General features: G+C 37.1%; 1 protein-coding gene across 1 annotated transcript; it reads left to right on the top strand.

Annotated features, from left to right (window-relative positions):
• The first annotated feature begins 1,619 nt into the window (after positions 1-1,619).
• LOC147405864 (uncharacterized) lies at positions 1,620-26,363 on the top strand. Its single transcript, XM_086433743.1, has 9 exons — positions 1,620-1,771; positions 2,001-2,084; positions 4,299-5,699; positions 18,737-20,530; positions 21,649-22,722; positions 23,644-23,748; positions 23,913-24,002; positions 25,147-25,257; positions 25,344-26,363. The coding sequence occupies exons 2-9, from the start codon at positions 2,025-2,027 to the stop codon at positions 25,890-25,892; spliced, it is 5,184 nt and encodes a 1,727-aa protein (XP_086289869.1). The 5' UTR covers positions 1,620-1,771; positions 2,001-2,024; the 3' UTR covers positions 25,893-26,363.
• Positions 26,364-26,723: the final 360 nt, after the last annotated feature.

Below are 26,723 nucleotides of genomic sequence, written 5' to 3'. Positions count from 1 at the left end.
TTTGTAATTTTAGAAACTGAGTGCCTACAAGGGTGGCTTGGTTGTAATTTTATAATGCAAGTTTTTTTGCAATTTAAAATATTCTAAAGACATTTTGAAAACAATAATATATAAATGGGTGGCAATTTCAACACGACATGAAGTTAATGGTTTGGGTCTAGCCTAATTGGGGTTGGGTCATAATAGTGTCAACCCGTCTAACATAATTATTAAATGGGTCGGGTCTGGGTTTTGGATGTCAATTTGCTTAATTTGTTTTGACACGTTTAATTATTCTGTTATTATTAATGTGTAATTTTAAATATATCGACAATTATTTAAATTACTTATTTTTTTCTACAATTTCTTAGAACTTTTTCGTAATACAATTTTTTTTTTTCAAATTCTAAAAAATATAAAAGTTTTTTAAGACATTTTTGAAGTAATAAATGGTTAAGCTTTAGTTTGAGAAAAAAAAAACTTTTCTTACTAAGTTATTTATTTATATATATAATTTTTTATTCTATTTTTTTTCCATTGAAATATAGAGGTATGTAGTGTTTGATTCCTAATATGGGCAAAATGTACGTCAAGAAGATTTAAGATCTTACTTAGTAAGGCAAGTATATCTCATGTGATAACAAAACACACTTTGCGTAACCAATAATAACAATAATAATAGTAATAATATTGAAAAACACTAAAGTTTTCTAACCACATCACCTTATGGCATCCAAAAATAATGATCTGATGCCACAGGTTGTCAATGACAAAATTCTATGAATTTTGAAGAAAAAAAAATCAAAAGAAAGTTCTTTTTCACCATTGAACTTAGTTTACGGTTGTGTGAAATTATTTTTAGTAATGATTTTTTTATTATTATTTATATGTGGGTTGGGTCATGTATACCTATTTATATGCCTATAAGAACTAAGGGCAAGGTTCTTAAAAGCTTTGATGTAAAATTGCCTACACCTGAAGATCAAAACCATTAGATTGGACAGAGGACAAGAGTATATCAGGTTTGAGTTTAAGTTTTTGATACAATTATCAAATGGGTTGGATTTGGGTTTGGTAAATTTTTATAATACCTTTGCCTCAACACAACACAACCCCGACCCACTGACATTCTTATATAAAATTATTAATAAATATATTTATATTTAAATAATTATAATTTTTCAAAAAATAAGTTAATAAATCCTCAATCATAAAATCATATTTATTTAAATAATAAATATTTAAATTACTATAAATAATTATTTTTCATCAATATTCAAAATCCAAAATATCACACAAGTCATTTTGAATCTCGAATAAGTTAATGTGATGAACAATTCTTAGGATGGCTTGATCGAGTCTTCTCGATATCAGACAATTTTAAAATCCTTATATAAAATTATCAACTATTATTGCCTAAATACCTTCCATAAAGAAACTATTACTGCCAAAATCCTATTTATATTTTTCAGAAATTATCTGAAATTAAATTTTAATAAAAAAAAATTCAGCAAAAAAAAAAAAAAAAACAATATAGTGGGAGGTGAATGTCATTACTTTTCTCAGTAGGGACAGATAGGTAAATTCAAATCCATCTTCTTGTTCTTCTGTTCTTGCTCCAGCTAATTGTAAACATTTCCTGTCTTCTCCACCAGTCCACACTCAGAAACCCTAGGAAAACCACAACGTTCTTTGAAGAAAAACCATAAGTCTCTGCGGAAATTATGCCAGAATTCCTAGAATTTCTAGGGTTTCACGAGGATTTCATGAATTTTCCCTTTGAGAGAGGTTTAGTTCGGTATCCGTGTCATGGTTCTTCGTAAAGTATATAAATTATTTAGGTTGAATTCTTTGATTTTGGTACTATTTTTCAGATACATTGGTGTTTTTTGGGATGATTATTGTGCATTAGTCTTCATTTTCAATTTTTAGTAATGGTTCCGAAAATTTAGCAACTTTAGAATTGATGGATTGAATGGTTCAAAATTTTCTGATCATGAACTTTTTGGGTTTTAAAGTTTTCTTATTGTGAGATTCTGATTGTGATGGAAAGCAACTGCAAAGCTGAAGATGATCTGGACGCGGGATGGTTAGAAGTGAAAAAGGTTTTTTCTTGTTCTCTCTTTTCTCAACATTTTTGTAAATTTTATTGTTATGGTTGTATTACAGTGTAGATTCTACAAAATTTTACCTAAATTCGTTAAATTGGCCTCATTCTATCACCCAATGAGATGGGAATTAGATCAGAAAAGAGAAACAAATGAGTAGAACTGTTTTGATTTTGCCTTTTTTACAGACAAAAGGTTAGAAATTTATCTTAAAAAACCTCTTTTGTTTTGTTGCCTTGAAAATGGCTATCTGGCAAATCTGAGTCCACCCTACAAATTTCCAGCTTAGTAAGTGTATAATCTTTACCTTTTAGTTGGTGAATTATTGCTATATAAGTGCGAATATCATGAAATTTGTGAAAGTGTATTGTGAGTTGAATGCGGTTTGCAATTTTAAAATTACTGTAAGTAGAAATGTTCGTTCGGTAGAATCAAAATTTACTGAAGGATTGACTAGTGTGCATATAAAAAACTCAATTGGGTCTGATACTAGAAAACTATTTATAAACTGATTTTTTTTGGACCTACGTTACCTGATTCGTGGGTTCGCTTGGTTTGAATTCGGGATCATGGTTTGCCACTGTAAAATGAACTTGGTTTGTAGGGGTACGTAGAGATAATTCTTTTCTTGGTTTGTTAGTTTCAGTTCTCTTGGGCTTATATACAATTCAAGAATGCAAGTAATAAGTACAACTATAATATTAAAAAATTCTTAGAGTCAAACAAAAAAATATACATATAATGACTGGGGAATAAGCATTGGCTAACTCTGTGCCAGCAGCTGCGGATGAACAAGGAAGCTATAAGTAATGCAACTATGAATCTCATGGAGAGTTTGATCCTGGCTCAGGATGAATGCTGGCAGCGTGCTTAACACATGCAAGTCGGACGGGAAGTGGTGTTTATCCAAATTTTTTATATATAGGTGAAGAAGTAGACGTAGTACAAGATTTGCTTCTCTTTTATACATTTACATGAAGAAGTAAGATGAAGTGGCATCTTTGAATTTCTCAAAAAAATATGTTTTATCATCACTGTTTGGTTGCCGAACCCAATGAAAAAATTTAGCTAACCGGAATGGTTGGGTTCACAGATTGGTTAGTATTTGGTTTGCTGTATTCCACAGACCCGGTACGAGTTGTACCACGAATTGGTTTACTTCATACCGGTTTGTGGCTTGGTCTAGTAGGAATTAATCTGGTAGCATAGGTTTGGACTGAGGGCCTATAGAAGGCAGGAAAGAAAGGTGGAAGAAGATTTTTTCATGCCTGTGTCCTTTCAAGAATTTTTGTCATCCATTCCTTAACTTGAGTTCGATGAGGAGTACACAATATCATAGATTTTCAACATTCTGTATTGCTGAGATTTTTCAACTTTAACTACCAAGGTGGGAAGCTGGCCTCCTTGTCAATAAAATTATACTTATAAAAAAAAAAGTTGGGAAGCTGGCCTCCTTTCAAGAATTTTTGGCATTCATTCCTTAACTTGAGTTTGATGAGGTGTACACAATATCATAGATTTTCAACATTCTGTATTGCTGAGATTTTTCAACTTTTAGCTGCAAAGGTGGGAAGCTGGGCTTTCTGCTACATCTCTAAAATTACAACTAGAGTTTAGGCTCTACGTTCATATTTATTCGCCTTCAAGTAACAAGTAACCCACAAAGTTTTTAGTCTTTGGTGCCATTCTCTTTTCAATGAAGTCTCTCATTGGTGTTCATCTCTAGGGAACTAAAGATTGTTATTTAGGGTCCTAACAGGCAAGCTCCCTAGGATCATTGTTCAAAATTTTGTACCGTTTCAGAATGTTTCGGCAGCACATTACGGTTTCAGCCTAAACCAGAACAGAACATTCACCCCAAAACATTGAATGTTTTGAATGAAACTGTCTCAATTTTTCTCCTGACCAAAACATTTCCTTGAAACGAGATTTTAAATCTTGCCTAGGATAAAGTTTACTTTAGTTTTCTTTCTTTACCAATTTTATGTTATGCCTAGCAAAAGAAAAAAAAAACTTATTTTCTGTGATTAACTTTTACTGGGAAGGATTTATTTTTAAGTGGAGATTTTTAGTGCAACAAATAATTGGAGACCAACCATATGTTAGGCTTAGAATATTTTTCTTCTTCTCAGAATTCATCCATTTAGTGTGTAACCGTATTAACTGCCGATATCCTGTTTTACTTCTTATGTTTTCTTTCATCTTCTCCAGAAGCATAGAGGTAGCTCAAAGTTCTCCATACAAGGTTTGGTTGGGGGATTTTCCAACAAAGGCCGATCTAATTTTCTGCGTAATCGGTCCTCAGTTAATGACAGAAGTGGAAAGTCCAATGCCAAGCAGAGATCCCAGCACTCTAAAGTCAGACAAGATTTTTCCACACATGTCATGATGGGTGGAGAAAATTCTAATTCTCTGTCGAAAGAAGCAGATAAGGCTGCTGGTCAAGAATTTGCTACACATGTCCTGGTGGATGGTGAAAAATCTAATTGTGTGTTGAAACAAGCAGAGAAGGCCATACATTGCCTTGATAAATGTGTTGTTAATCTAGATACCGAACTTCCCAAGTCGCCTCCAGCTAGATCCACAAATTTCAAGGAATCGAATGACGTAACCGAAAAGGTCAAAATAGTTACTCAAAATGAAAAATTGGACATCGTGCCCAAGATCAAGTGGGGTGATCTGGAGGATGATGCCTTGGTGATATGCCGTGAAAATTTGGATAAAGCTGAAATAAAATTTGGTAACCTGGGTGATGATAATTTGGTGTACAAAAAGTTGGGAAATTCTAACGACTTAGTATCATGTGATCCTTCGTGTGCTGATCCCCAAGAAGACAAAGCAGTGGTAACACCTGCAGATGCTGACCTTGTTGGAACGGTTTCATCGACTATGAGGAATGAATCTTTTGAGGAGAATTGTAGAGAGTTCAATGAGATATCAATTGTAGATGAAAAGATGGTGACTCCAAATGATTGCAATCATGAGGAAATCCACCATAAACATGTCGAGCCGATGAATGTTGATGTAAAAGATGTTTTGGATTTTAATTATCCAGAAACTGAAAATGGCCTCTCTACAGCTCTTGATAATAAATCTGAGGATGGTGCTGTTTACATTTCTGAAGTACCAGTCGAAAATGAGGTTACGAGCATAGTTGTGGATGGGCAACATTCAGTTTTGCCTCCAGTCCTGACAAGTGATCCCGAAGCTTCGGGTGATGCTTCAGTAGGAGTTGTTGTTGAAGAGCAGAAGGGGTCACAAGAAGATACAGTAAACATGGCTTTTTCAAAAGTCCAGTTTATGAATGCCTTTGAAGAAGGTGAATCTAGTGAAAGCAAAGAAAGGTTTCGACAACGTCTTTGGTGCTTTTTGTTTGAGAATCTTAACAGAGCAATTGATGAGCTTTATCTTCTCTGTGAATTGGAATGCGACTTGGACCAGATGAAAGAGGCTGTTCTTGTTCTTGAAGAAGCTGGATTTGATTTTAAAGAACTCAAATCTAGAGTTGAAGGATTTGAGAATGCGAAAAGGTCCTCTGCTCAACCATCAGTAGATGGGCTGCTTGGGAATGTGAAGATTGACCACCGCAGGCCACATGCTCTTTCTTGGGAGGTTAGTGTGCTCAGCCCATCCCTTTACTAGCATAAGTTAAATAGATTCGCAATATTAACGTGGATACATGACTTGCATATTAATAAACACAGACAGACTTGCGTGCATGCATGCAAAATTCAAGGATGGAGAATGTGAGATGAATGCATAAAAGATGAAAGTTAAAATTGGACATGAATAACTCTTATCATTCTAAAGGTGAAATTTGTCAAGTTTATGAGTGTTGATACGACAACCTATGTTCAAAATTGGCCTTCACCTATTAATTCCTAACCATTAACTCACATATAAAAAATAAGTCTGTTCATTTGTAATTATGACATTCTATATTGAATAATATAATTACAGATTTCATTCCTGGGCATTATTAAGCATGGAAATTCGTAAGGTTTTGATTTTTTTTTCTTCACGTTCCATTGGGAAATCTCAAAATTTAAATACTTCTGGTGGTGTGGCCCACATGGAGATCATGTTAGACAGTCTAATCGCATAGTAAGTTTTCCATATTGTTGAGTTCCTCTTCACAAAAATTTAGTCCATTCCGATCTTCTTAACCTCATGAAAAGTTTGGCTTGATTTTGAAAAATCTAGAGCATCCAATTCAACCGGTGTCCATGTAGCCCCACCACTGAGTAGAAATAGAGTTTCTTGCTCTCTACACATTTATCGGTTGGTAGAAAAGTTCATATATCACATTCAAACATCAAACCTTTTAGGAAAAAAATATTAGAGATAGAATTATGATGGATTATTAGCAACAAGGGAAATTTTCTAATGGTTATTCTTAGTGAGTTTGTTATATACTAATACACTTGTGGTTCTTCTGTGTCCTAGTGGGACAATTCTCATTGGTTTATTGAAAATTAAGAAAATATTTTCAAGACGAAATAAATTTTATGGCATACTCCATGGTCAAAATCACTAGGATAATTAGAACTAATATTTGTTGCATAATCTTGTTTTTAGCTGCTGAGAAAGGTACCGACATGATACCGGCACTAGCTACAACTGCAGTGCTTAGGAATCTTCCTCAATTTTGCAAGTGTTTCCTTATAATAATGCTTTGGCTAAGGGTAGGGTGGGGTAAATTTTTGGTTTGCCATCATTTCCTCAAGATCCACCCCACACTCATATTTCTTGATCGTATGGCATATCAACACACGCTCAGAAATTTAGGAAATATGAATTGATTTATGAGTAAGGGAGCGAATAGTGCATAAAGAGAATTAGGAGACACTGTTTATTGGCAAGTTTTGTCAACCTAAATCAGTGACAATGCCCTGGGCTCTTGAAAGAGCCAATCCACAGGAGTTATTCTCTGGATATTGTAAGTGTTTCTTCTTTAGACCTTTGTTGCACCTACCTGACCTTTGTTGGACCTATTGGGTTTCTTTCTTATGTTTGTTTCATATTCATGTCTCTCATGCTTTTTCATTTTTCCTTCTCCCTTATCCATGTATAAGGATGCCTTTGCTGTACCCCTTGCTTAGTAACCTGATGTATGGAGCCCTTGATCAAGCACAATTGAAAAAAGAAGATTCTATAGAAAAATCCAGAATTCTCTCTATTACAATCACACACTTAAAGAACACAAATATGAATTTACAACAATATTAAAATGGCTCAAAACACACAAAATTAGAAGTACTTACGACATATAAGTATTCTAAACACTCGTAAGTTATTCTAAACACAATTCTTAATCAAGGATGAACTAGAGAGTCTATACTCAATTTTACAAAAGGCTTAAAAAGCCATTCAAATTTATACTCCAAAAACTGTTAGAAACGTCCACCTCCTAGCCATATGTGTAGTCTCCAAAAGTGTCATTTCTTCAACTAATAAACCCATTAATTCCCTCTCATTTTTCTACAACCTTTTTTTCTTCCTGTTAGTATATTTGTTTTCTCCCAAAATTTCAACTCAAAAAGGTTCAAGAGAACCTTTTGGCTCCCAATGATTCATTTGTTCCCCATAATATATGTGGGGCGTATTGCTACTTTATCATTTGAATCAAACTCTTTTGAGGATAAAACAAGGACGCCCTTCATTTGAATCTAGTTCGGGTTCAATACGACCCAAATTTGTCTTGAGTGGATCTACCACTTTGATGATGGGGTTGCATATTCTTGCCTCATCATTCATCCCTGTTTGAGGAGAAACTCGACCTCGAGTTTGCTTTGCTCATTATGCTTCAAAAACTTGGTTCATTATTCATTGCAAATCTTTACAGTAGTTACATACCTGTAAAACAATCTCATTTGGAGTTGGTATTCGATCCATAAAATACCTGTATAATGCATGAAACTAATCAAGCCAACAGTCACAAGCTCCAATTGCAATTTTATAGTTATTTGGATTTTCACTTGTTTATCCAAATTTAATTTTTATCACATTTATTTTCTTTGGGTTAGTTTTAAATTAATTAGATTATTACACTATAGTTTTGATTTCTTATGGTTTTTATTTAATTATTATTTTAGGAGTCCAATTTGAGTACGAGTACTAGTTACGTCACTTTTCTTTAGGCCTTATTTTTAGGGGTCAAAACTTGATGTATTAAGTTTTCTTTTCATGCCATTTGAAATGATATTCAGTTAACCACGGTTGTTAAAATTGCTAAGGGGGGCCTAGGTGATGGACCCCCTTAGAACCTTGGTGGGGCTTAAGAGACGGAAAAAATTAATATTTTAATTTTTATATGAAGTAAAATTTATGCAAAAAGTGTGTAAAAATAATACAAATACATGTCATTGCCTAGATAATACCAACTACCAATCAAGCTAGTAAGTCAACACAGCTAACATGTAAGCAAGATGAAAACAATGTAACCACCAATTTTCAGGCAATTTAATGCTCACTTTCAAATCTTTACTATTATAATGAGAGAGGGATGAATAGGTGTTTATTGACACCAAAATTTGTAAGACCAAAAGTTCTCTCACATTTACATTTAACTTACTATTATTATTAAGGTCATTTTCATCAAAATAAGTAAAATTACAATCCCACGACCCTCTTACCACATTATTTTTTTAGTTTTCTAAAATTATGGAAACTTTTTTTTATTATGTTATCTTCAAAATAGCCTTAGTTAATATTTTAAATTCCAAAAGACCCCTATAATAAAGAGGGGATGTCCCAAGTGTTAGGGTTGGTTCTCACAATGGAAATAGTGATTTTTGTGGGAATGAGATTATGTAGAATATTTAAATATTGTTATAATCTTTTTTTTGGTAATTAAGTTTTTTATTGATGTAGGCAGTTGGGGATTAGGAAAAAAAATCAATATAAAAGAGACTTGAAATTGATATTGAATTTCGGAGTTGAGTAGTTCTTTTGAAGAAAGACTATTTTTAGTAATGGACCTAGTCCTCCATGATTTGGCTAAGTGGATCCCTGTTGGGTCGAGTTAATCTCCAAATTGTTACTTGAATGCAATATTCCTAATCATTTCTTTCCCCAATCTATCTCTCATATCTTTTGTAAATTTTTTTTTCAATTTTTATTTTGTAGTAGATTTTCAGATCTACATTATATGGAATTGGTGTTGTTTATCAATGGAAAACAATATTTTCTATTGGTCTTGGTTCAATCTTGCTTTGTCAGTTGTTCGAGTACAATACGACCCTTCCGACCAAAGACGAAGAGCATTTAATGCGGAGCACAAATGAAGTCAATAGTTAAGAGTTTCAACGTAAAATTTGTAATTAGTTAGCTTTTCACTTAATTAGGTTTAGATTTATCGTCGAGATTATTTTAGATTAGTTGTTGTTTTTTGTTTTTTTGTTTTGTTTTGCTTTGAGTTGTTTAAGGACTTTATTATTATTTTTTTTTTGGGTTTATTTTAATTGAAGATTAGAGAGAAAAGAGTTATTGTATTATTATCTGCCCTAATTAGGCTTTAACTAAGAATTACAAGACTAAACAATGGAAAAGACTAAAAAGGACAACTAACTAAAAAACACTCTAATAATCAGAATTAACACTCTAATAATCAGAATTATTCAACACTCCCCCTCAAGTTGGTGCGTGGATATCAACAATGCCCAACTTGGATAAGACACCTTCAAAGGCAGTTTTACTAACACCTTTAGTAAGAATTTCGGCGAGTTGTTGAGATGTTGGAACAAATGGAGTACAAATCTGCTCAGAAACAATCTTCTCTCTAATAAAATGTCGATCAACTTCAATATGTTTCGTTCTGTCATGCTGAACCGGATTTGCTGCTATGTTAATGGCTGATTTATTATCACAATATAACAAAAAAGGGACTGTTATGGAAAGACACAAGTCAACTAGTAAGGTCTTGAGCCACAACAACTCACACACTCCAAGTGCCATAGCTCTGTATTCTGACTCAGCACTGGACCGAGAAACCACATCTTGCTTCTTACTACGCCAAGTTACCAAGTTGCCATCAATTTTAGTACAGTACCCCGAAGTGGATTGTCTATCAGTCACTGACCCAGCATAATCTGCATCTGTCCACGCCTCAATGCGAAGATGACCATGATTACTAAACAAAATACCTCGACCAGGACATCCCTTTAGATATCTAAGAATGCGATAGACAACAGTAAGATGAGATGTTCGAGGTGAGTGCATAAACTGGCTTACAACACTAACAACATAGGCAATGTCGGGGCGAGTCATAGACAAGTAGATCAATTTACCCACAAGGCGTTGATACTGACCAATATCTGACAAACACTCCCCCTCAGAATCAGCCAACCTGTGATTCTGCTCAATAGGAGTATCAGCTGGACGAGAACCAAGTTGACCAGAGTCACTGAGTAAATCGAGGATATACTTACGTTGAGAAATAAAGATATCAGAATGGGATCGCGCAACCTCAATACCTAGAAAATAGCGAAGATGCCCCAAGTCTTTAATCTCAAATTGACGTCCTAAGTAAGTTTTGACCTCGGTAATGCCATCATTATCATCTCCAGTAAGAACAATGTCATCAACATAAACAATTAAAGCAACGGTTTTGCCGTGGGAATGACGCAAGAAGATGGTGTGATCAGCAGAACTCTGATGGAATCCAAACTACTGCATGGCCTTAGTAAAGCGCTCAGACCATGCACGAGGAGACTGTTTTAGGCCATAAAGAGAACGACGAAGGCGACATACATGTGCAGGAGAAGCAGATGTAAGAAACCCAGGAGGTTGGATTATATAGACTTCTTCCTGAAGATCACCATTGAGAAAAACATTCTTCACATCCAATTGAAAGAGAGGCCATCTTTTAATAGCGGCAACAGAAAGGAGAACGCAAATAGTGGTCATTTTGGCAACCGGAGCAAACATCTCCTGATAATCAATCCCATAAGTCTGAGTATAACCCTTGGCCACCAGACGGGCCTTATAACGAGCAATAGAACCATCCGGATTATGCTTAAGTGTGAAGACCCAGCGACAACCCACAGCTTTCCTTCCAGGCGGAAGAGGTACAATTTTCCAAGTTTGAGTCTTTTCTAGAGCAGTTAATTCATCAATCATAGCTGCTCGCCACTCAGGATGGGTAATAGCATCTGCAACAGTAGTAGGAAGAGAAACAGCGGAAACAGAGGCAAGAAAACTCCGATAGGAGGGTGAGAGGACAGAATCAGATATATAATTAGAAATAGGATAAGTACAAGTGCGCTTACCTTTACGAGTGGCAATAGGACGATCATCACAAGGTACAGATGGAGGCGGAGCTGGAGGCGATGAGGCGAGCTGACCTGGCATAGGAGTGATGGTAGTATTGCGTGGACGTCGAAAGTAAACCTGCAGTGGAGGAGGTGATAGACTGACAGAGGGTGAAGAAGGAGGAACGGGCATGGGAAGAGGAAATAAGGAAGGTAAGGGATCATCAGAGGAATCTAAGGGAAACCACTCAGATTGAATGCCAACGGACCTATTGTAGTACGGAGTATGTTCAAAAAATGAAACATCCCGAGAAATGAAGCGCCGGCGAGAAGGAGGATGGTAACAACGGTATCCTTTCTGGGTAGAGGAATAACCCAAAAAAATACATTTCATGGCCTTAGGGTCAAGTTTAGTACGAGTTTGGTCAAGAAGTTAAACAAAACAGACACACCCAAACACGCGGGGAGGAAGTGAAAATAATGGACGATCTGAAAGGAGCAGAGAGAGGGGCGTGGCAAACTGAAGAGCTCGGGAGGGGGACCGATTAATAATGTAAACAGCAGTAAGGACTGCATCGGCCCAATAGGATTGTGTCACATTCATGCCAATAGAGAGGGCACGGGCTAACTCCAGAATATGACAATTTTTTCTTTCGGATCGACCATTTTGTTGAGGAGTCTTGACATTGGACATTTGGTGCTCAATGCCAGACTCTAAACAAAGTTTCACAACCTCACTATAGGTGTACTCCGTACCATGATCAGAACGGAATGTTTTGACAGCACAACCAAACTGGGTATGAACCATAGCAAGAAATTGCTTGAAGATCCCATAAATTTCACTCTTGTGTTTCATAAGATAAACCCAAGTGGTACGACTGTGATCATCGATAAACAAGACAAAATAACGAAAATCAAGAGTGGATGTGACAGGGGAAGGACCCCACACATCAGAATGAATTAGGTCAAACATAGCAGGTGCAGTAGTATTCATGCTAATAGGATAAGAAGAACGCACATGTTTAGCTAATTGACAGGTTTCACAAGAAAAATCAAGTAAAGTATTATTATTAAATAAATCAGGGAATATGTGTTTCAAATAGCCAAAGGAAATATGGCCTAAGCGTAAATGCCAACGCATTACAAGAGCTTTATCAGACTGACTACTACTACTAAACTGAGAGACAGAATAAGTGCTAGGCGAACTGGGTACGTTCAAGATATACAAGCCATTCACTTCACGTCCAGTGCCAATCGTCCTCTTCGACTCCAGATCCTAAAAGATACAATGAGAAGGATAAAATATTACACTACAATTCAAATTTTTGGTAAGACTACTAACGGAGATCAGGTTAGTAGTAAGTTGAGGAACATGTAGTGTTTTAGTTAAGGATAAAGAAGATGTGACAGGTAAATGATCTTGACCAGCTATAGAAGATAAAGACCCATCCGCAAGGCGAACCTTACGATGACCAGAACAAACACTATAGGTTTTGAAAAGGGAGGACATACCAGTCATGTTATCAGAGGCACCGGAATCAATGATCCATGGTGAGGAAGTGGTGGAAACACTGTGTGCAGATGCAAAGGTACCTGAGTTAGCGAATGTAGAGACTGGCTGAGATGAAGTCTCCATCTGATTGAAGAATTTCCTGAACTTGTCAAGCTCGGCTTGGGATAGAGAAACCGAATCTGAGGAGATGGTAGTAGCTGCAGGAGGTGCTAGATCAGTAGTTGGCTGAGAGACTGCATGAGCTGAAGAACGTTGAGACTGGTGTCGTTGTTGATGAGGAGGACGACCATGAAGTGCATAACACCGAGCCTTCACATGACCCAACTTCCCACAATGATCACACTTATGTTGCTGACGGGTAGGTAGAGACCCACTAGAAGGCTGTGGAGAAGGTAGGCGAGCAAACATAGCTGAGTGATCTCCTGAAGAATGAGGTAGTACAGCCGCGCGACGACTCTCATCAGCCAAGACATAAGAATATGCAGTCTGTAGGGATGGAAAGGGATCCATACCCAATAAATGAACTCTCGCATACTCAAACTCATCCCGAAGATCGGCTAGAAACTGAAATACTCGATTCTTATCTAGAATCGATGCATATAATGCCTCATCAACAGAGTCCTTCCAAGCATAGGACGAGGAGTAGAAGGTTAACTCTTCCCATCGAGCACGTAACTGTGATATATAGGAGGTGACTGAAGAGTCACCTTGTGAAAGGCGGGAAATCTCACGCTCCAAGTTAAAGATCCGGACATTGTTTTGACGTTGCGAATAGATATTCTTTGCGGAATCCCATATCTGTTTTACTGTCTTGGAGAACATGAAACCAGTAGCAATGTGTGGTTGCATAGATGTAACTAACCAAGACCGGACCATAGAGTCATTAGCAAACCATTGGGGATAAGTAGTTTCAGTTGGTGCCGGTTGTTTTTCCGCCCCTGTGAGGTAACCGATCTTTCCTTTTCCACCAACAAACATTTCAACCGATCGAGCCCAAAGAAGATAATTTGGACCATCTAACTTCACAGTGGTAATTTGGATGCCTGGAAAGTCGGTCGAATGAGAGGAATGACCTCCTGAACCAGCACTGTCACCGGTGATCGAGGAAGAAGACATTTCAGAGGCCATAAAAAAAAAATGTCTGTGTATTGTGGCTTAAGGGAGGTCAAACTAAAAAAAAAAAAAAAAAATGTCTATTTATTTATTTATTTATTTTTCTGCTGCTGTTATTCTCAAACACAAAAAAAAAAAAAAAAACTAAAGTGATCGTAGCTTCCAGCCAAAGGATCTGGGGTGATCGCAGCCTCCCAAGAATAAATTTGCAGTGATCACAGCCTCCAAAATAAGGTCTGCTGTGATCGTAAACCACAAACTGCACCTCTGCAGTGATTGTAGATGTTTGCAGCCTCTAACACAGGGTCTGCTGTGATCGTGGACACCTAGCTGCACCTCTGCAGTGATGATAAACCTCAAATAAAGATTCTGTTATATTCATATTCACCAGACCCAAACTGCATCTCTGTACTGATCGTAAGACCCAACTGCACCTCTGCAGTTGCCATGGAAGTCAAACAGCACTTCTACTGCTGTCGTGGAAGTCAAACAGCACTGCTGCTGCTGTCGTGGAAGCCAAACAGCACCTCTGTTGTTATCGTTGATGACAAACCAACACTATATCATCATGTTGTTGTTATTGTTAACTCCAAACAACAACCTTGCTGATAGAACAGCCTGATCACAGGCTTCAGACAGATCTAGAACCCCTATCGCATGATGCGATTAGGTGTAGAGTGGAGGAGAACCCCCGTAAGGGTGATAGGGATTGAAGACGAGGAGTGTGGAGGTGATTTAAGAGAGAGGAAGATGATGAAGGTGTAGCAGACGAAGCAGTAGTTGAGATTGAGAGGGCCTTGCTCTGATACCAAATTGAAGATTAGAGAGAAAATAGTTATTGTATTATTATCTGCCCTAATTAGGCTTTAACTAAGAATTACAAGACTAAACAATGGAAAAGACTAAAAAGGACAACTAACTAAAAAACACTCTAATAATCAGAATTAACACTCTAATAATCAGAATTATTCAACAATTTTCATGTTTTATTGGCCCATGGTCTTAGTATAATATTTATGGGCAGTTTGATAATTTTAGTATGTATTTTGTTTAAGTTTATTAGGGTGAAAATTTAGGAGAGAGAAAGTTACAAAAATTAGGTATTTTAGTTTTCGTAGGACTCTTGGTTGATTTTCCTTATTTAGAGATTGTATTAGGGTTTATTGAGGGAGAATGGGGAATAAACAAATTACAGAAGTTTCTGTTTTCTTTTGAATGTTGGTGCATTCAATGTGATTGATGCCATGAAAATCATTAGGGTGATTCAAAGGTAAATATCAATTTTTTTATTTTTTTTAATTTTCTTCTTATCCTTTATTTTCTTTTGTTTATATGTGAGAGATTAAGAAACCATCAAGAACCCTCTAATCCTTTCAAGAACCCAACCCATAAACTTAGTTTTCTTGATTTTTCAAGAATTCTTGAATTCTTGATTCTTGATTTCTTGGATTCTTGAATCTTGAAACTCCTTTATTAATTCTTGAAACTTACAAACCTCAACCCAATAATTTTTCCATTCTCTTAACCATTACCCTATAAACCTTAACCTTTAACCATTTTCATATATCTTGTTGTAATTGCGCAAAAAAAAAAAAAAAATAAAATAAAATTTTACTTTTGGGTTTACCCTATCCCAGCCCAAATCCTAGCCCAATCCCCAACCAAATTTCCCTAAACCCCCTTATTTTGTACTTCTCCCCTCACCGTCCAGCATCAACATTCTTCAACTTGGATTACAAATAAGGAATACATAGTATAATCCAAGAGACAAACACATTAGGTTTTTCTACTCTTCTATTCTACTATGGATATATTTTTTTTTTGATAAATATAAGCTTGTATTAAAAAACGGAACGAGAAGATGAGGCTGAGATAGCCCCCCAATACAAGATTAAAAAACAGTAAGAAAAAACAAAGAAAGGAAAAAAAAAACTCCCCAAGAAGGGAGGACCTAATCACAAATAGCTTCCCAATTACTAACAAAATCATGGAAGCACACTCCCTCAAAGTCTCTACTCAACTTTGACCAAAGGAACAGAAATCCCAGAATCTCTAAAATCACAGAGTAAGTTGAGCTCTCCTTGCCATGAAATACTCTGTTGTTCCGCTCTCTCCAGAGACCCCAAGCAATGGCCGATGGAAGGATAGCCCAAAGGTGTTTTTTTCTCGAAGAGAAGATATTAAAAGTCCAACCCTCTAAAAGCGCAAAAAAAGATAATGGAAGAACCCAATCCACCTGAAAGCGAGAAAAGAAAAACATCCAAATAACACGGGAGAAAGAACAATGGATTAGGATATGATTAGCAGACTCCCCATCCCTCGAGCAAAGAAAACAAAAATTAGGGGTGATCCACCCCCGACAAATCAATGTATCCAAAGTGAGGATTCTCCCCAAAGAGGCAAGCCAGACAAAGAAAGACACCTTAGAAGGAACAAAAGCAGACCAAATGATAGTAGGAGAGAAAGAAACCTCACTCAGAGGGAGAAGGCAAGAATAGAAAGACTTGACAGAGAACTTCTTATCCTTAGTCTTGATCCATTCTCTTCTATCTTGCTCATTCTCTCTAAGTTGGATCGAGTTTAGGAGATCTAAGAAAGATGCAATCTCCATCAATTCCCAATCATTGAAATTCCTCCTAAATCCCAGATCCCAAGAATCAGTATTCCCATTTCGAGTCAGACATTGCCTCACTGAATTATTCTTTTTTAAAGAGCAAGCGTACAAGGATGGAAATTGAGTCGACAGAGATGAAGTTCCACACCATCGATCCTCCCAAAATCTAACCTTATCCCCCAATCCCACTTTGAATCTAATCTCCCTATCAAATTTATCGACTCCCTTCAAAATGCCTCTCCACACACTACACCCGTAATTCTACTATGGATATCCCCGCACAATGAATTCATATAGGTTACAAAATGATCTCAATTCCCAGCACCTCATAAACTCTTGGGTACAAATTTTGATACATACTCTCCTAGTAAATAGGCTAACTTAACACATAGCTACTAACATCTTTTCATATTCCAAAACACACACTACTTTCAAAGCATGGGTTTTAGTGCCACAAAACTAATTCTTCCCCTCTCTCATTTTTGGGGTAATGGTCAAAGTCCAAGAAAGCTAACTTTTGAAAGTAAATGCCTATTCATCCCTCTCTCATTGTAATAGTAAAGAGAGGGAAGCTAACTTTCAAATCTCTACTTTGAAAGTTAGCTTTCTTGGACTTCGACCGTGACCTCCAAATGTGTCATGGGCGATCGAATTGGATCGGGTGAATACACTTTGATAAGGGGGTTCCATATTCTCGTCTCATCATTCAATCACTTCTCTTGATGAAAGGATTCCATAACTTCTCAGGTTGAAGGAACTCATAATTCCCATTTGATTGAGGGTATTAGTAACTCTCCCTTGATTTGTAACCCCACTTGGTTTCAAGATATGTGGCAGACTTGGGGATATGCAACATCTGACACGCATCTCAAAATGGCATAATTCCTAGGTATACATCTCAAAAAGGCCATATTGTCAATCATAATTAAGTTCCAAATTTTCACCCCCACAGGTAGCCTAGGCTGTTGCCTTGGACTTTTTACCCTATTAATGAGTGTTGTGCCCGAGGGGGTTGTGGGGGGGGGGGGGGGTTCTCACATGGGATACTGACATGGAAAATCTGGTGTCTGTTTGGTAAACAACCATTTAGTTGGCCAGATGGACAATGTCTTTATCCACCTCACAACCCTGTAGCCTCCCATGCCTTGTTCCCTTCCCCAAATTAATACGAGGGGTGGTTCTCACATGGGACACTGACATGGAAAATCTCGTGTCTGTTTAGTGAACAATCATTTAGTTGGCCATGTGGACAAGGTCTTTATCCACCTCACAACCCAGTGGCGCCCATGACTTGCTCCCTTCGCCAATTAATGGTCATCTTTGAATTTTTTAAATAAAGAGGAAAGCAAATGAATTATTTCTCTTTTTTCCATTAGCAGAAAGAAATTGGGTGAATGTGCCACACAAGATGGGAGTGATGTAACCAACTTTTGAACCCCTTTGGTCCTGGCACCTCAGCTGCCACATATGAAGACACTGTCTTTGTGTCTTCATGTGGTTTGAAGATGTCATCCCATTACACCACGCATACTGTTCTTATGCTTTTCTTAGTTAAAATTTTTCAACACAAATGATAGCTTCGCTGTATGGACTATCACAACTTGCTATTAATAGTTGGTGATATAAATTCTTAAGTGGCTTTCTGTTCAGCATGAAAACTCATCTTTTGTTTATGTTTTTGTTTGTTTATCTGTTTATTATAAGCTACGGCCTATGGGAGTTTTGCTTGTGTCCAAAATCTTTTTGCAACTGCTGATTTTTAACTTACCACTTTTGGAATCTGAAATCCCATTTAATTTTATCTTGTACAAGTGTAACACAACTTAAATACGATTTATAAGCATTTTTATGGAATGTCTCATTTTCAGCCTAACTCATTAAATAGATAAACTGATTTGGCAATTTTGTTAAGTCCCCCTTTTTCCTTGTGCTTGCCTCCACCCTAAGATAATATGAACGTTAAAGTTTTCCTGGTGTATATGAGCAGTGGACATGGGAATAACAGGCAGCCTATTAGTAAACTAATAATTGATTTATAAATTCTATTAGATTCTTTAATTTTTTTTGACTTCGTACAAAATATACATTTGCCATTCCTGCCTTGCTTCAAGTACTAGTGTACAGTACAAAAATGTTAGTTACTACTGCTTGAGTGCAGGTTCGGAGAATGACAGCATCACCTCATAGAGCAGAAATACTCTCTTCATCTCTTGAGGCCTTCAAGAAAATTCAGAATGAGAGAACTAGCATACGTTCAGTCCATGATGCAAAAACCCTGAACCCTGCTTGTGCAAATCATGTTTCTAATGATTTTGTTGGGAAGTCAGCTCGAAGAAATGATAGAACCACAAATGCTAGAGAATCATTAATAAAATCAAGAAAGCAGAGTGGACTTGGTCAGGGGAACCTAAATGGGGAGAAGCGAAACATGGACGGAGGCAGGTCAAGCAAATCATATTCGGTACAACTGATGAGCTCATCTACTCCTGATCCCAATCCATCCCAGGTACCTTTGAGGGATAGCACCGCCCCTTCTCTTGTTGCAAAGAGCAAGAGAGAACCCCATGGATCAGCTTCTGAATCAGAGAAGCATTTGCTCAAGAAGGAAAAAATATTGACAGAAAGCAAGGCTGAGAAAAATCCCAAATATATGGATCCCCTAAAAAGGCAAATTCCTCTTCCCGACAAGGAGAAAGAAAAGAGGAATACAACATCATGCAAGTCCATGGATGCGTGGAAAGAGAAGAGGAATTGGGAGGATATACTCACATCTCCATTACGTATCTCTTCTCGATTTTCACATTCACCAGGCATGAGCAGGAGAAGCGTTGAGCGTGCACGAGTTTTGCATGATAAATTAATGTCTCCTGAAAAGAAGAAGAAAACTACATTGGATCTGAAAAAAGAAGCAGCAGAAAAGCATGCACGGGCAATGAGGATTAGAAGTGAATTAGAGAATGAGAGAGTGCAAAGGCTACAACGTACATCAGAGAAATTAAATCGTGTTAATGAGTGGCAAGCCGTTCGTACTATGAAGTTACGAGAGGGAATGAATGCTCGACAGCAGCGTAGTGAATCTCGACATGAAGCTTATCTAGCTCAAGTTGCGAGAAGGGCTGGTGATGAAAGCAGTAAAGTTAACGAGGTCCGTTTCATTACTTCCTTAAATGAAGAGAATAAAAAGTTTATGCTGCGTCAGAAACTACATGATTCGGAGCTGAGGAGAGCTGGAAAGCTACAGATAATTAAGACTAAACAGAAAGAGGACTTGGCAAGAGAAGAAGCTGTGTTAGAACGAAGGAGGCTTCTTCAAGCTGAAAAGTTGCAACGCCTTGCCGAGACACAGAAAAAGAAAGAAGAGGCTCAGGTAAGAAGAGAAGAGGATCGTAAGGCTTCAAGCGCGGCACGTGAGGCAAGGGCGATAGAACAGCTTCGGAGAAAAGAAGTTAGGGCTAAAGCCCAACAAGAGGAAGCTGAACTCTTGGCTCAGAAATTAGCCGAGAGACTTAGTGAAAGTGAACAGCGTCGCAAGTTCTACTTGGAGCAAATACGGGAGAGAGCTGCTATGGATTTCAGGGACCAATCTTCACCTTTATTGCGCCGATCTTCGAACAAGGAGGGCCTGGGGAAATCTACGTCAACCAGTAATGTTGAAGATTATCAAGCAAACAGTATTTTAGGTGTAGGAGGTTCTGCTTTGGGAATAGGTGATACTGCACAGCAGCCTTCGTTGAAGAGAAGGATTAAAAAGATTAGGCAAAGACTTATGGCTCTGAAATACGAATTCCCCGAGGTTCCAATAAGTGCTGAGAGTTCGGGTATTGGGTATAGAACTCTAATGGGATCTGCGAGGGGGAAAATTGGAAGATGGCTTCAGGAACTTCAAAGGCTTCGGCAGGCTAGAAAAGAAGGGGCTGCAAGCATAGGACTAATAGTCAGTGATATGATCAAGGTACTTCTTTTGGGTCTTTTTATTAATTTTTGTATGTAAATTATTACTGTTTGTATAGCCAGCCATGCGATAGCAATTAAGTCCCATTCTTTGCTTGGTTAAGGCTTCCCTTATCCCAGTTTGCAAAATTGGCATTGAAAAGATTTACATCCAAAATCAAACACTTAGGAGCATTTAAGGATTATTTTTGTGCATAGAAACTAGAGAAGGAAGAAATAATCATATACATATATATCTCCAAAATCTTTATGCATAGATTATCATATACTTAGGACATTTCGAAGGTGCCAACTTGTTAAGTTGGTAAGGCCTATGCATGATAATATCACAGGCCTGGTGCTTTAAACCGCTTAGCTGTCAAAAAAAATATTTAAAAAAGTAAGACATTTCCATTCATATAATATGACTAGATTCCACATACTTGTTCTTCAGTGCCTCCACATATGTGATTGCCATCTACATTTTTTTTGACAAGTAAAATTTTACTGACATGAGGACAAGATGTTCTCAAAGAAGAAAAACAAGCTAGTTTAACTCGTTACTTACAAAATCCCACCTAAGCAGGAAATCTTCAAAGGAATTTTTTTTGAATAAAAAATTGTCATTTACATAGGAGACAGAGCTTTAGTTAAGTCAGCAAGTTTTATTCCAAAAGGTGGTTACATAAAGGGAGATGGTAGGAGGGTACAATTGGTCACCCAAATTGTACCTCATCTCTTCAAGGGGTTCAGTCCACTTTTCAGGAGTTTTGTTTAAATATCCTTGGGTTTTTATTTTCTTGGTGTAAACTCTTTGTTGAGTTTAAAGGTGCTTTTTTGAGGAGTTTGCTTTTAGGTGGGAATCTGTTTATTTAAGGTAGTTTTTTTTTTTCCCTTTGCTTTCAGGTCAGTCATCTCGACTGCCTTTTAGTACATTGTTCTCTTCTTGGAATAAAATTATATTTAAAAAAAAAAATGTTAGGGAAGTTCTGACTGATGCTTGTGATGAAAACGTTCATGAAAACAATCTTTTTGGGTGACTATTTCAATGTAGGGGACGCCAGTTCTTTCCTTTTGGCTTGGTAATTTGATATGGGTTGGATAATAATTTACTCTTTCTTTTCTGTTCATGTGAACTAGTTTTTTGAAGGAAGGGAAACTGAGCTACATGCATCTCGCCAAGCTGGTTTGCTTGATTTCATTGCTTCTGCACTGCCTGCTTCTCACACATCAAGGCCTGAAGCTTGCCAGGTTACAATCTACCTTTTAAGACTTCTGAGGGTTGTGCTGTCTGTACCTGCAAATCGGAGTTATTTTCTTGCACAAAACCTCTTGCCTCCAATTATTCCCATGTTATCTGCAGCTCTTGAGAATTATATCAAGATTGCAGCATCTTTGAATGTCCCCGGAAACTCTAACTCATTATTAAGCAAAACTTCGATTGAGAATTTTGAGTCAGTCTCTGAAGTACTGGAGGGCTTCTTATGGACTGTTACAACTATTATTGGTCACATCTGCCCAGACGAAAGGCAACTCCAGATGTTGGATGGTTTGTTGGAGCTTGTGATTGCCTATCAAGTTATTCACCGGCTTCGAGATCTTTTTGCGCTCTATGATAGGCCCCAGGTTGAAGGTTCCCCTTTTCCTTCGTCTATTATTTTAAGTTTGAATCTTCTTGCAGTTTTAACATCCAGACCCAAGACCATTTCTTCAATAGATTGGGGATATTTTCCATCTAAAACTGTCTCGGCAAATGAAAGTGAAGAAACTAAACTTGCGGAATCCACAGAGCTTCACAATTCCTCTTCAAATATCACTGATGGGGATCAAAATGTTGTTACAGATAGACCTCTATCAGATGTAACAGAGGAAAAACCATTGAATGAATCATGTTTGTTGATTAAACATGAGGAGCCACTATCAAATGCCAGGGATCCTGAGAAAGATTTGACGGATATTTCAGTTGACTTGAATCATATTTCAGGTGCACCCCATAAATGTCTTGTTGAATGGCAATCCAAGCCCTCCTTAGCTCAGAAGGATGTGAAGAGCTCCACAGATATTGGTTCTGGTCGAAAGAAAGAAAACATTCAGGACTTGAAGCAGCCTGTGACGTTTCTTCTTTCTGTCATAGCTGAAACCGGCCTGGTCAGCCTTCCCTCACTGTTGACGGCTGTGCTGTTACAGGCAAATAGCAGATTGTCCTCTGAACAGGTAACTTTGCTTTCAGCTGCAATTACATGATCACTCTATGATACCCTGTTGTTATGCGTCTTATTTACTGCATCGTGAGGAGTGGGGAAGCTGACAATTAATGTGTTGCAGACATGGCATCTTTTTTTTTTTTTGTTGATGGGTGAGCTGGACTTGAATCCACGACCTCAGAGTTGTTTTGCAATGTGTGAAACCAACTGAGCTATGGGTCTTGAGCCCCGGACATGGCATCTTGGGCTACCATACATTTTTCTTCTAACTTTTTGTAGTGAAAAATGGGTACAAAAGTGTAACCTGATTCCTTGGTTACAAAATGGGTATCACTCTATGATACCATACATTTGCCCTTGGTTTCCTTAGGGTTCTCTCTCTCTCTCTACTTTTTTTGTTTTGGTATAGTCTTTTAAGGGACTTCTTGTCCCTATAGGTTGTATATTTTGGAGATTTGTCCCTTCTTTCTCAACATACATTTACTTGTAAAGAAAGAGTTTTAATAACATGCTTATTGGTGTCTTTTTTTTTTTTTTTTCTTGTTTTCTAGGCAAATGTAACCCCTTATTTCTTCTAATCTTCAGGGTTATACTTCTTTTAATCCAACATCTATTGTCACTTGGTAAAATAGGTGAAGACTGACATCAATTCGTGGACCTAACCAATGTACTTCTCTTATTAGTACACAAATGGCATATTATTTCTTTCCCATGTGACACTATTCTACTAGCAATGTTATGGAAGATCTGTGAAAAATTCTCCCTGTTGAACTGTATCTTGATCTCATGAAACAGTTGGATTCTAGCAATGTATTTTTAAGTGCGTTATTAAGGTTCATTACTTGAGCATCACAATTTCCACAATTTTGATTGTTGAAAATTTGTCTTGCATGTGGAGTTCAACATTGAATAATCCATTTTTGAATTTTAGGCATCTTATGTTCTTCCATCAAATTTTGAAGAAGTGGCAACAGGCGTATTAAAGGTGTTGAACAATCTGGCTCTACTGGATATTACTCTTATGCAGAAAATGCTAGTAAGTCATTGTTTATCATGTTAAGGTCTGGTTAAGGATATTGAACTTCTTGAGTTTATCTCCATTCTGGTTCTCTTTTTCGATTTTTATTTACACGTATGTCACGCATCAATTTAACATGTTATGCAATAAATGGACACATTTTTTGCTTGAATTGTGCACAGGCTAGGCCAGACCTAAAAATGGAGTTCTTCCATTTGATGAGTTTTCTTCTCTCTCACTGTACAAGCAAGTGGAAATTAGCTGGAGATCAGGTAATTTTCTATATTTAGATGTTCTCGGATCTTTTTTGCTTATGAGATTGGGTTCCATGGACTGACTATCTATATGGCCCACATGTCCACGTAGCACCCAAAAACATGATCGGGTGCCGTATGGATTTAGAGCACAGAATTTAAGAATTTGAAAGAAGAAGAAGAAGAAGAAGAAGAAAGTTTTCACCATTGGTCAATGCCTAATAAATGAGGCTGTCCATTTTCAAAGTTTTGACCAAGCAAAAAAGATATATATATATATATATATATATATATATATATATTTTTTTTTTTTTTTCATTTTAATAAATGTAACTTTCATGCAGCTTTCTTGGAGATCTTGGGTTGCTTATACCTTTGGTCAAAACAGAACATTGAGTTTGCGGGAACTTCCTTTGATGATTTTGTATTTAGATGGCACTCTCTTTGTAATCATTGAGGCTGTAGTTTCTTTTCTTTGTTGCTTCTCGTAAGGCTTTCTCTGCCTCCTTGTATTTCGTTTGCCCTTTTTATCAAATATATTATACCTTTCAAAAAAAAAAAAAAAGTTGACCAAGCAAAAAAGATTTTTTTTTTTCATGTTTATATATATTTTGTTGTGAAGACCTAACATAAAGTCTAAACTGTGAACCTTGAAGGGCTGCAGTGTCATTTGGGCCACTGTGGTATTCCACGTGGTTTAAATGGGGCCCTTGGTCCATGCTCTATATGGTCGTTTATTCCATATTACCTTTTTCCTATGTATACAATATTAAACAATCCAACCATACAATGTGTTTTCTATATATATAATATTAAACAATCCAACCATACAATGTGTTTTATATGGGACTGTATTTGTAGATTGTCCAAGTTGTGTTTTGGTGTCTTGTGTACTCTTTCTTCTTGGTCATCTCGACCACTTCTAATATAATTTGATTTTACCTATCCAAAAAATAAATAAATTATGGAGGGGATCATTCATGCTGACATTTCTAACCTTGTGAATTGTTGTCTTGAAATTCAAAAATCTGGATTTTTGAATTAGTTTATGTTATTTCAATTTGGTTCATGACTACATTCGAAGCCGAATTTTTATTACACGTGCTAGCATATATGTGCAGTACCTGAGGTATAATTATCTGCATTTTGCAACTTGTCTCAGGTGGGTCTGCTTTTGCTTGAATCTCTATTACTTCTTGGCTACTTCGCTTTGTTTCATCCCGGAAATCAAGCAGTGCTTCGGTGGGGCAAGAGCCCTACTATCCTTCACAAGGTTAATTAATCAGGTCTCATAATTCTTCTCTTTGATCTTCAATGTTTGAATGGAAACATCTAACCTGTTCAGCTTTGTCAAAACAGGTCTGTGATCTTCCATTTGTGTTCTTCAGCGACCCCGAGTTAATGCCCATATTGGCTGGCACACTAGTCGCTTCATGCTACGGGTGTGAGCAGAACAGGGGTGTGGTTCAACAAGAACTCAGTACCGACATGCTACTTTCCCTACTCGGATCATGCAGAAATGGATTGCTTTCTGTTCAATCCAATCCATCACTCCTAGACAATCCCACGATGACAACTGACTCATGTGAAGGTAATCAAGCGGGGACAGAACCTAAAATGTTTCAAGTTGACTTCCCCATAAGATCCCGGCACTATCAAAGAAACACTCGGGTTTCTTTGGGAAAGAGTGGTGGTACATTGGGAAACAGTGTCAGAGTAAGCAAGTCGAGAAACCAAAAGGATGGCAAAGCAACGAAAACTTGTGAAGATTGGGCTCTCAAGCACAACCTACCTGCTTCGGAGACTTCATCTACTTTCATGTTACATAGTAGATTCCCGAGCAGCTTCATTGATCGAGCCGAGGAGTTCTTTTCAGCTGGTATCACTAGCGTGTCTGACAAGGTATGACTTTAGCTGACAGAACCATGTAGGCTAAACAAGCTGACAGAACGTACAATCAATACAAGCGTCCTATTGTTTCCAAATGTGATCTCACTTGCAAATCCAGCATTTCCCGTAAGGGTTGCCGCATGTTTTTTTTTTCTTCTCTCTATACGGAGGCTTTGGAAGGAAAGAGCCATTCTAGTCTTAATGGAAAGGAACTTACTGTTCAAGAAGTAATTAGCAGTATTTTAGGCTTTAGTTTTTCCTGGTGTGAAGTTTGAAAAGAGTTAAGGTCTGCAAGTGTGTCGCGATGTTATGTAGTAGACGTTTCCTTGGTTGTCGGTTGTTTGCTTACCTAATTAGGGTTGTCTATTTACCTATCAGGTAGGTCTCCTCGACCACCTCATGTGCTTTTCTGCTTGTTTTAATGAAAATTTACACCAAAAAAGAAAAAAGAAAAAAGAATAACATATGATTTATTTTTTATTTTTATCATATTAACAAGTGTCGCCTTAATGGGTTCTGTCAATCTCCAAACGATCTATCCCAATTATACTCACATTTCTTGAATCTGCATCTGCTGTGATAACTCAGTGAAGGTTGAAGAGAAGTTTGATTCCAAAAGGGGAAGAACATCCCACTTTTACTGAACTTAAAACTGTTCTAATAATCCACTACAAGACATGATTTCAAATTTTGGTTTGATGCCTCGTTCATGGATTAGACCGAGTTATCTTAGGTAAGTCATCTTGTCTCGTATGAGAGAAATCATTTAACTTGGTTTACAATTATTTATTCAAATATATTTACGTGTAAATAATAACACATTTTTTTATATTTAAATAATAAATATTG

The sequence above is a fragment of the Akebia trifoliata genome, chromosome 3 (assembly GCF_017979445.1).
Source record: "Akebia trifoliata isolate Shusen 1 chromosome 3, ASM1797944v1, whole genome shotgun sequence".
NCBI lineage: Eukaryota > Viridiplantae > Streptophyta > Magnoliopsida > Ranunculales > Lardizabalaceae > Akebia > Akebia trifoliata.
The sequence above is the reverse complement of the archived record's forward strand: the minus strand, read 5'-3'. Positions and strand labels throughout refer to the sequence as shown.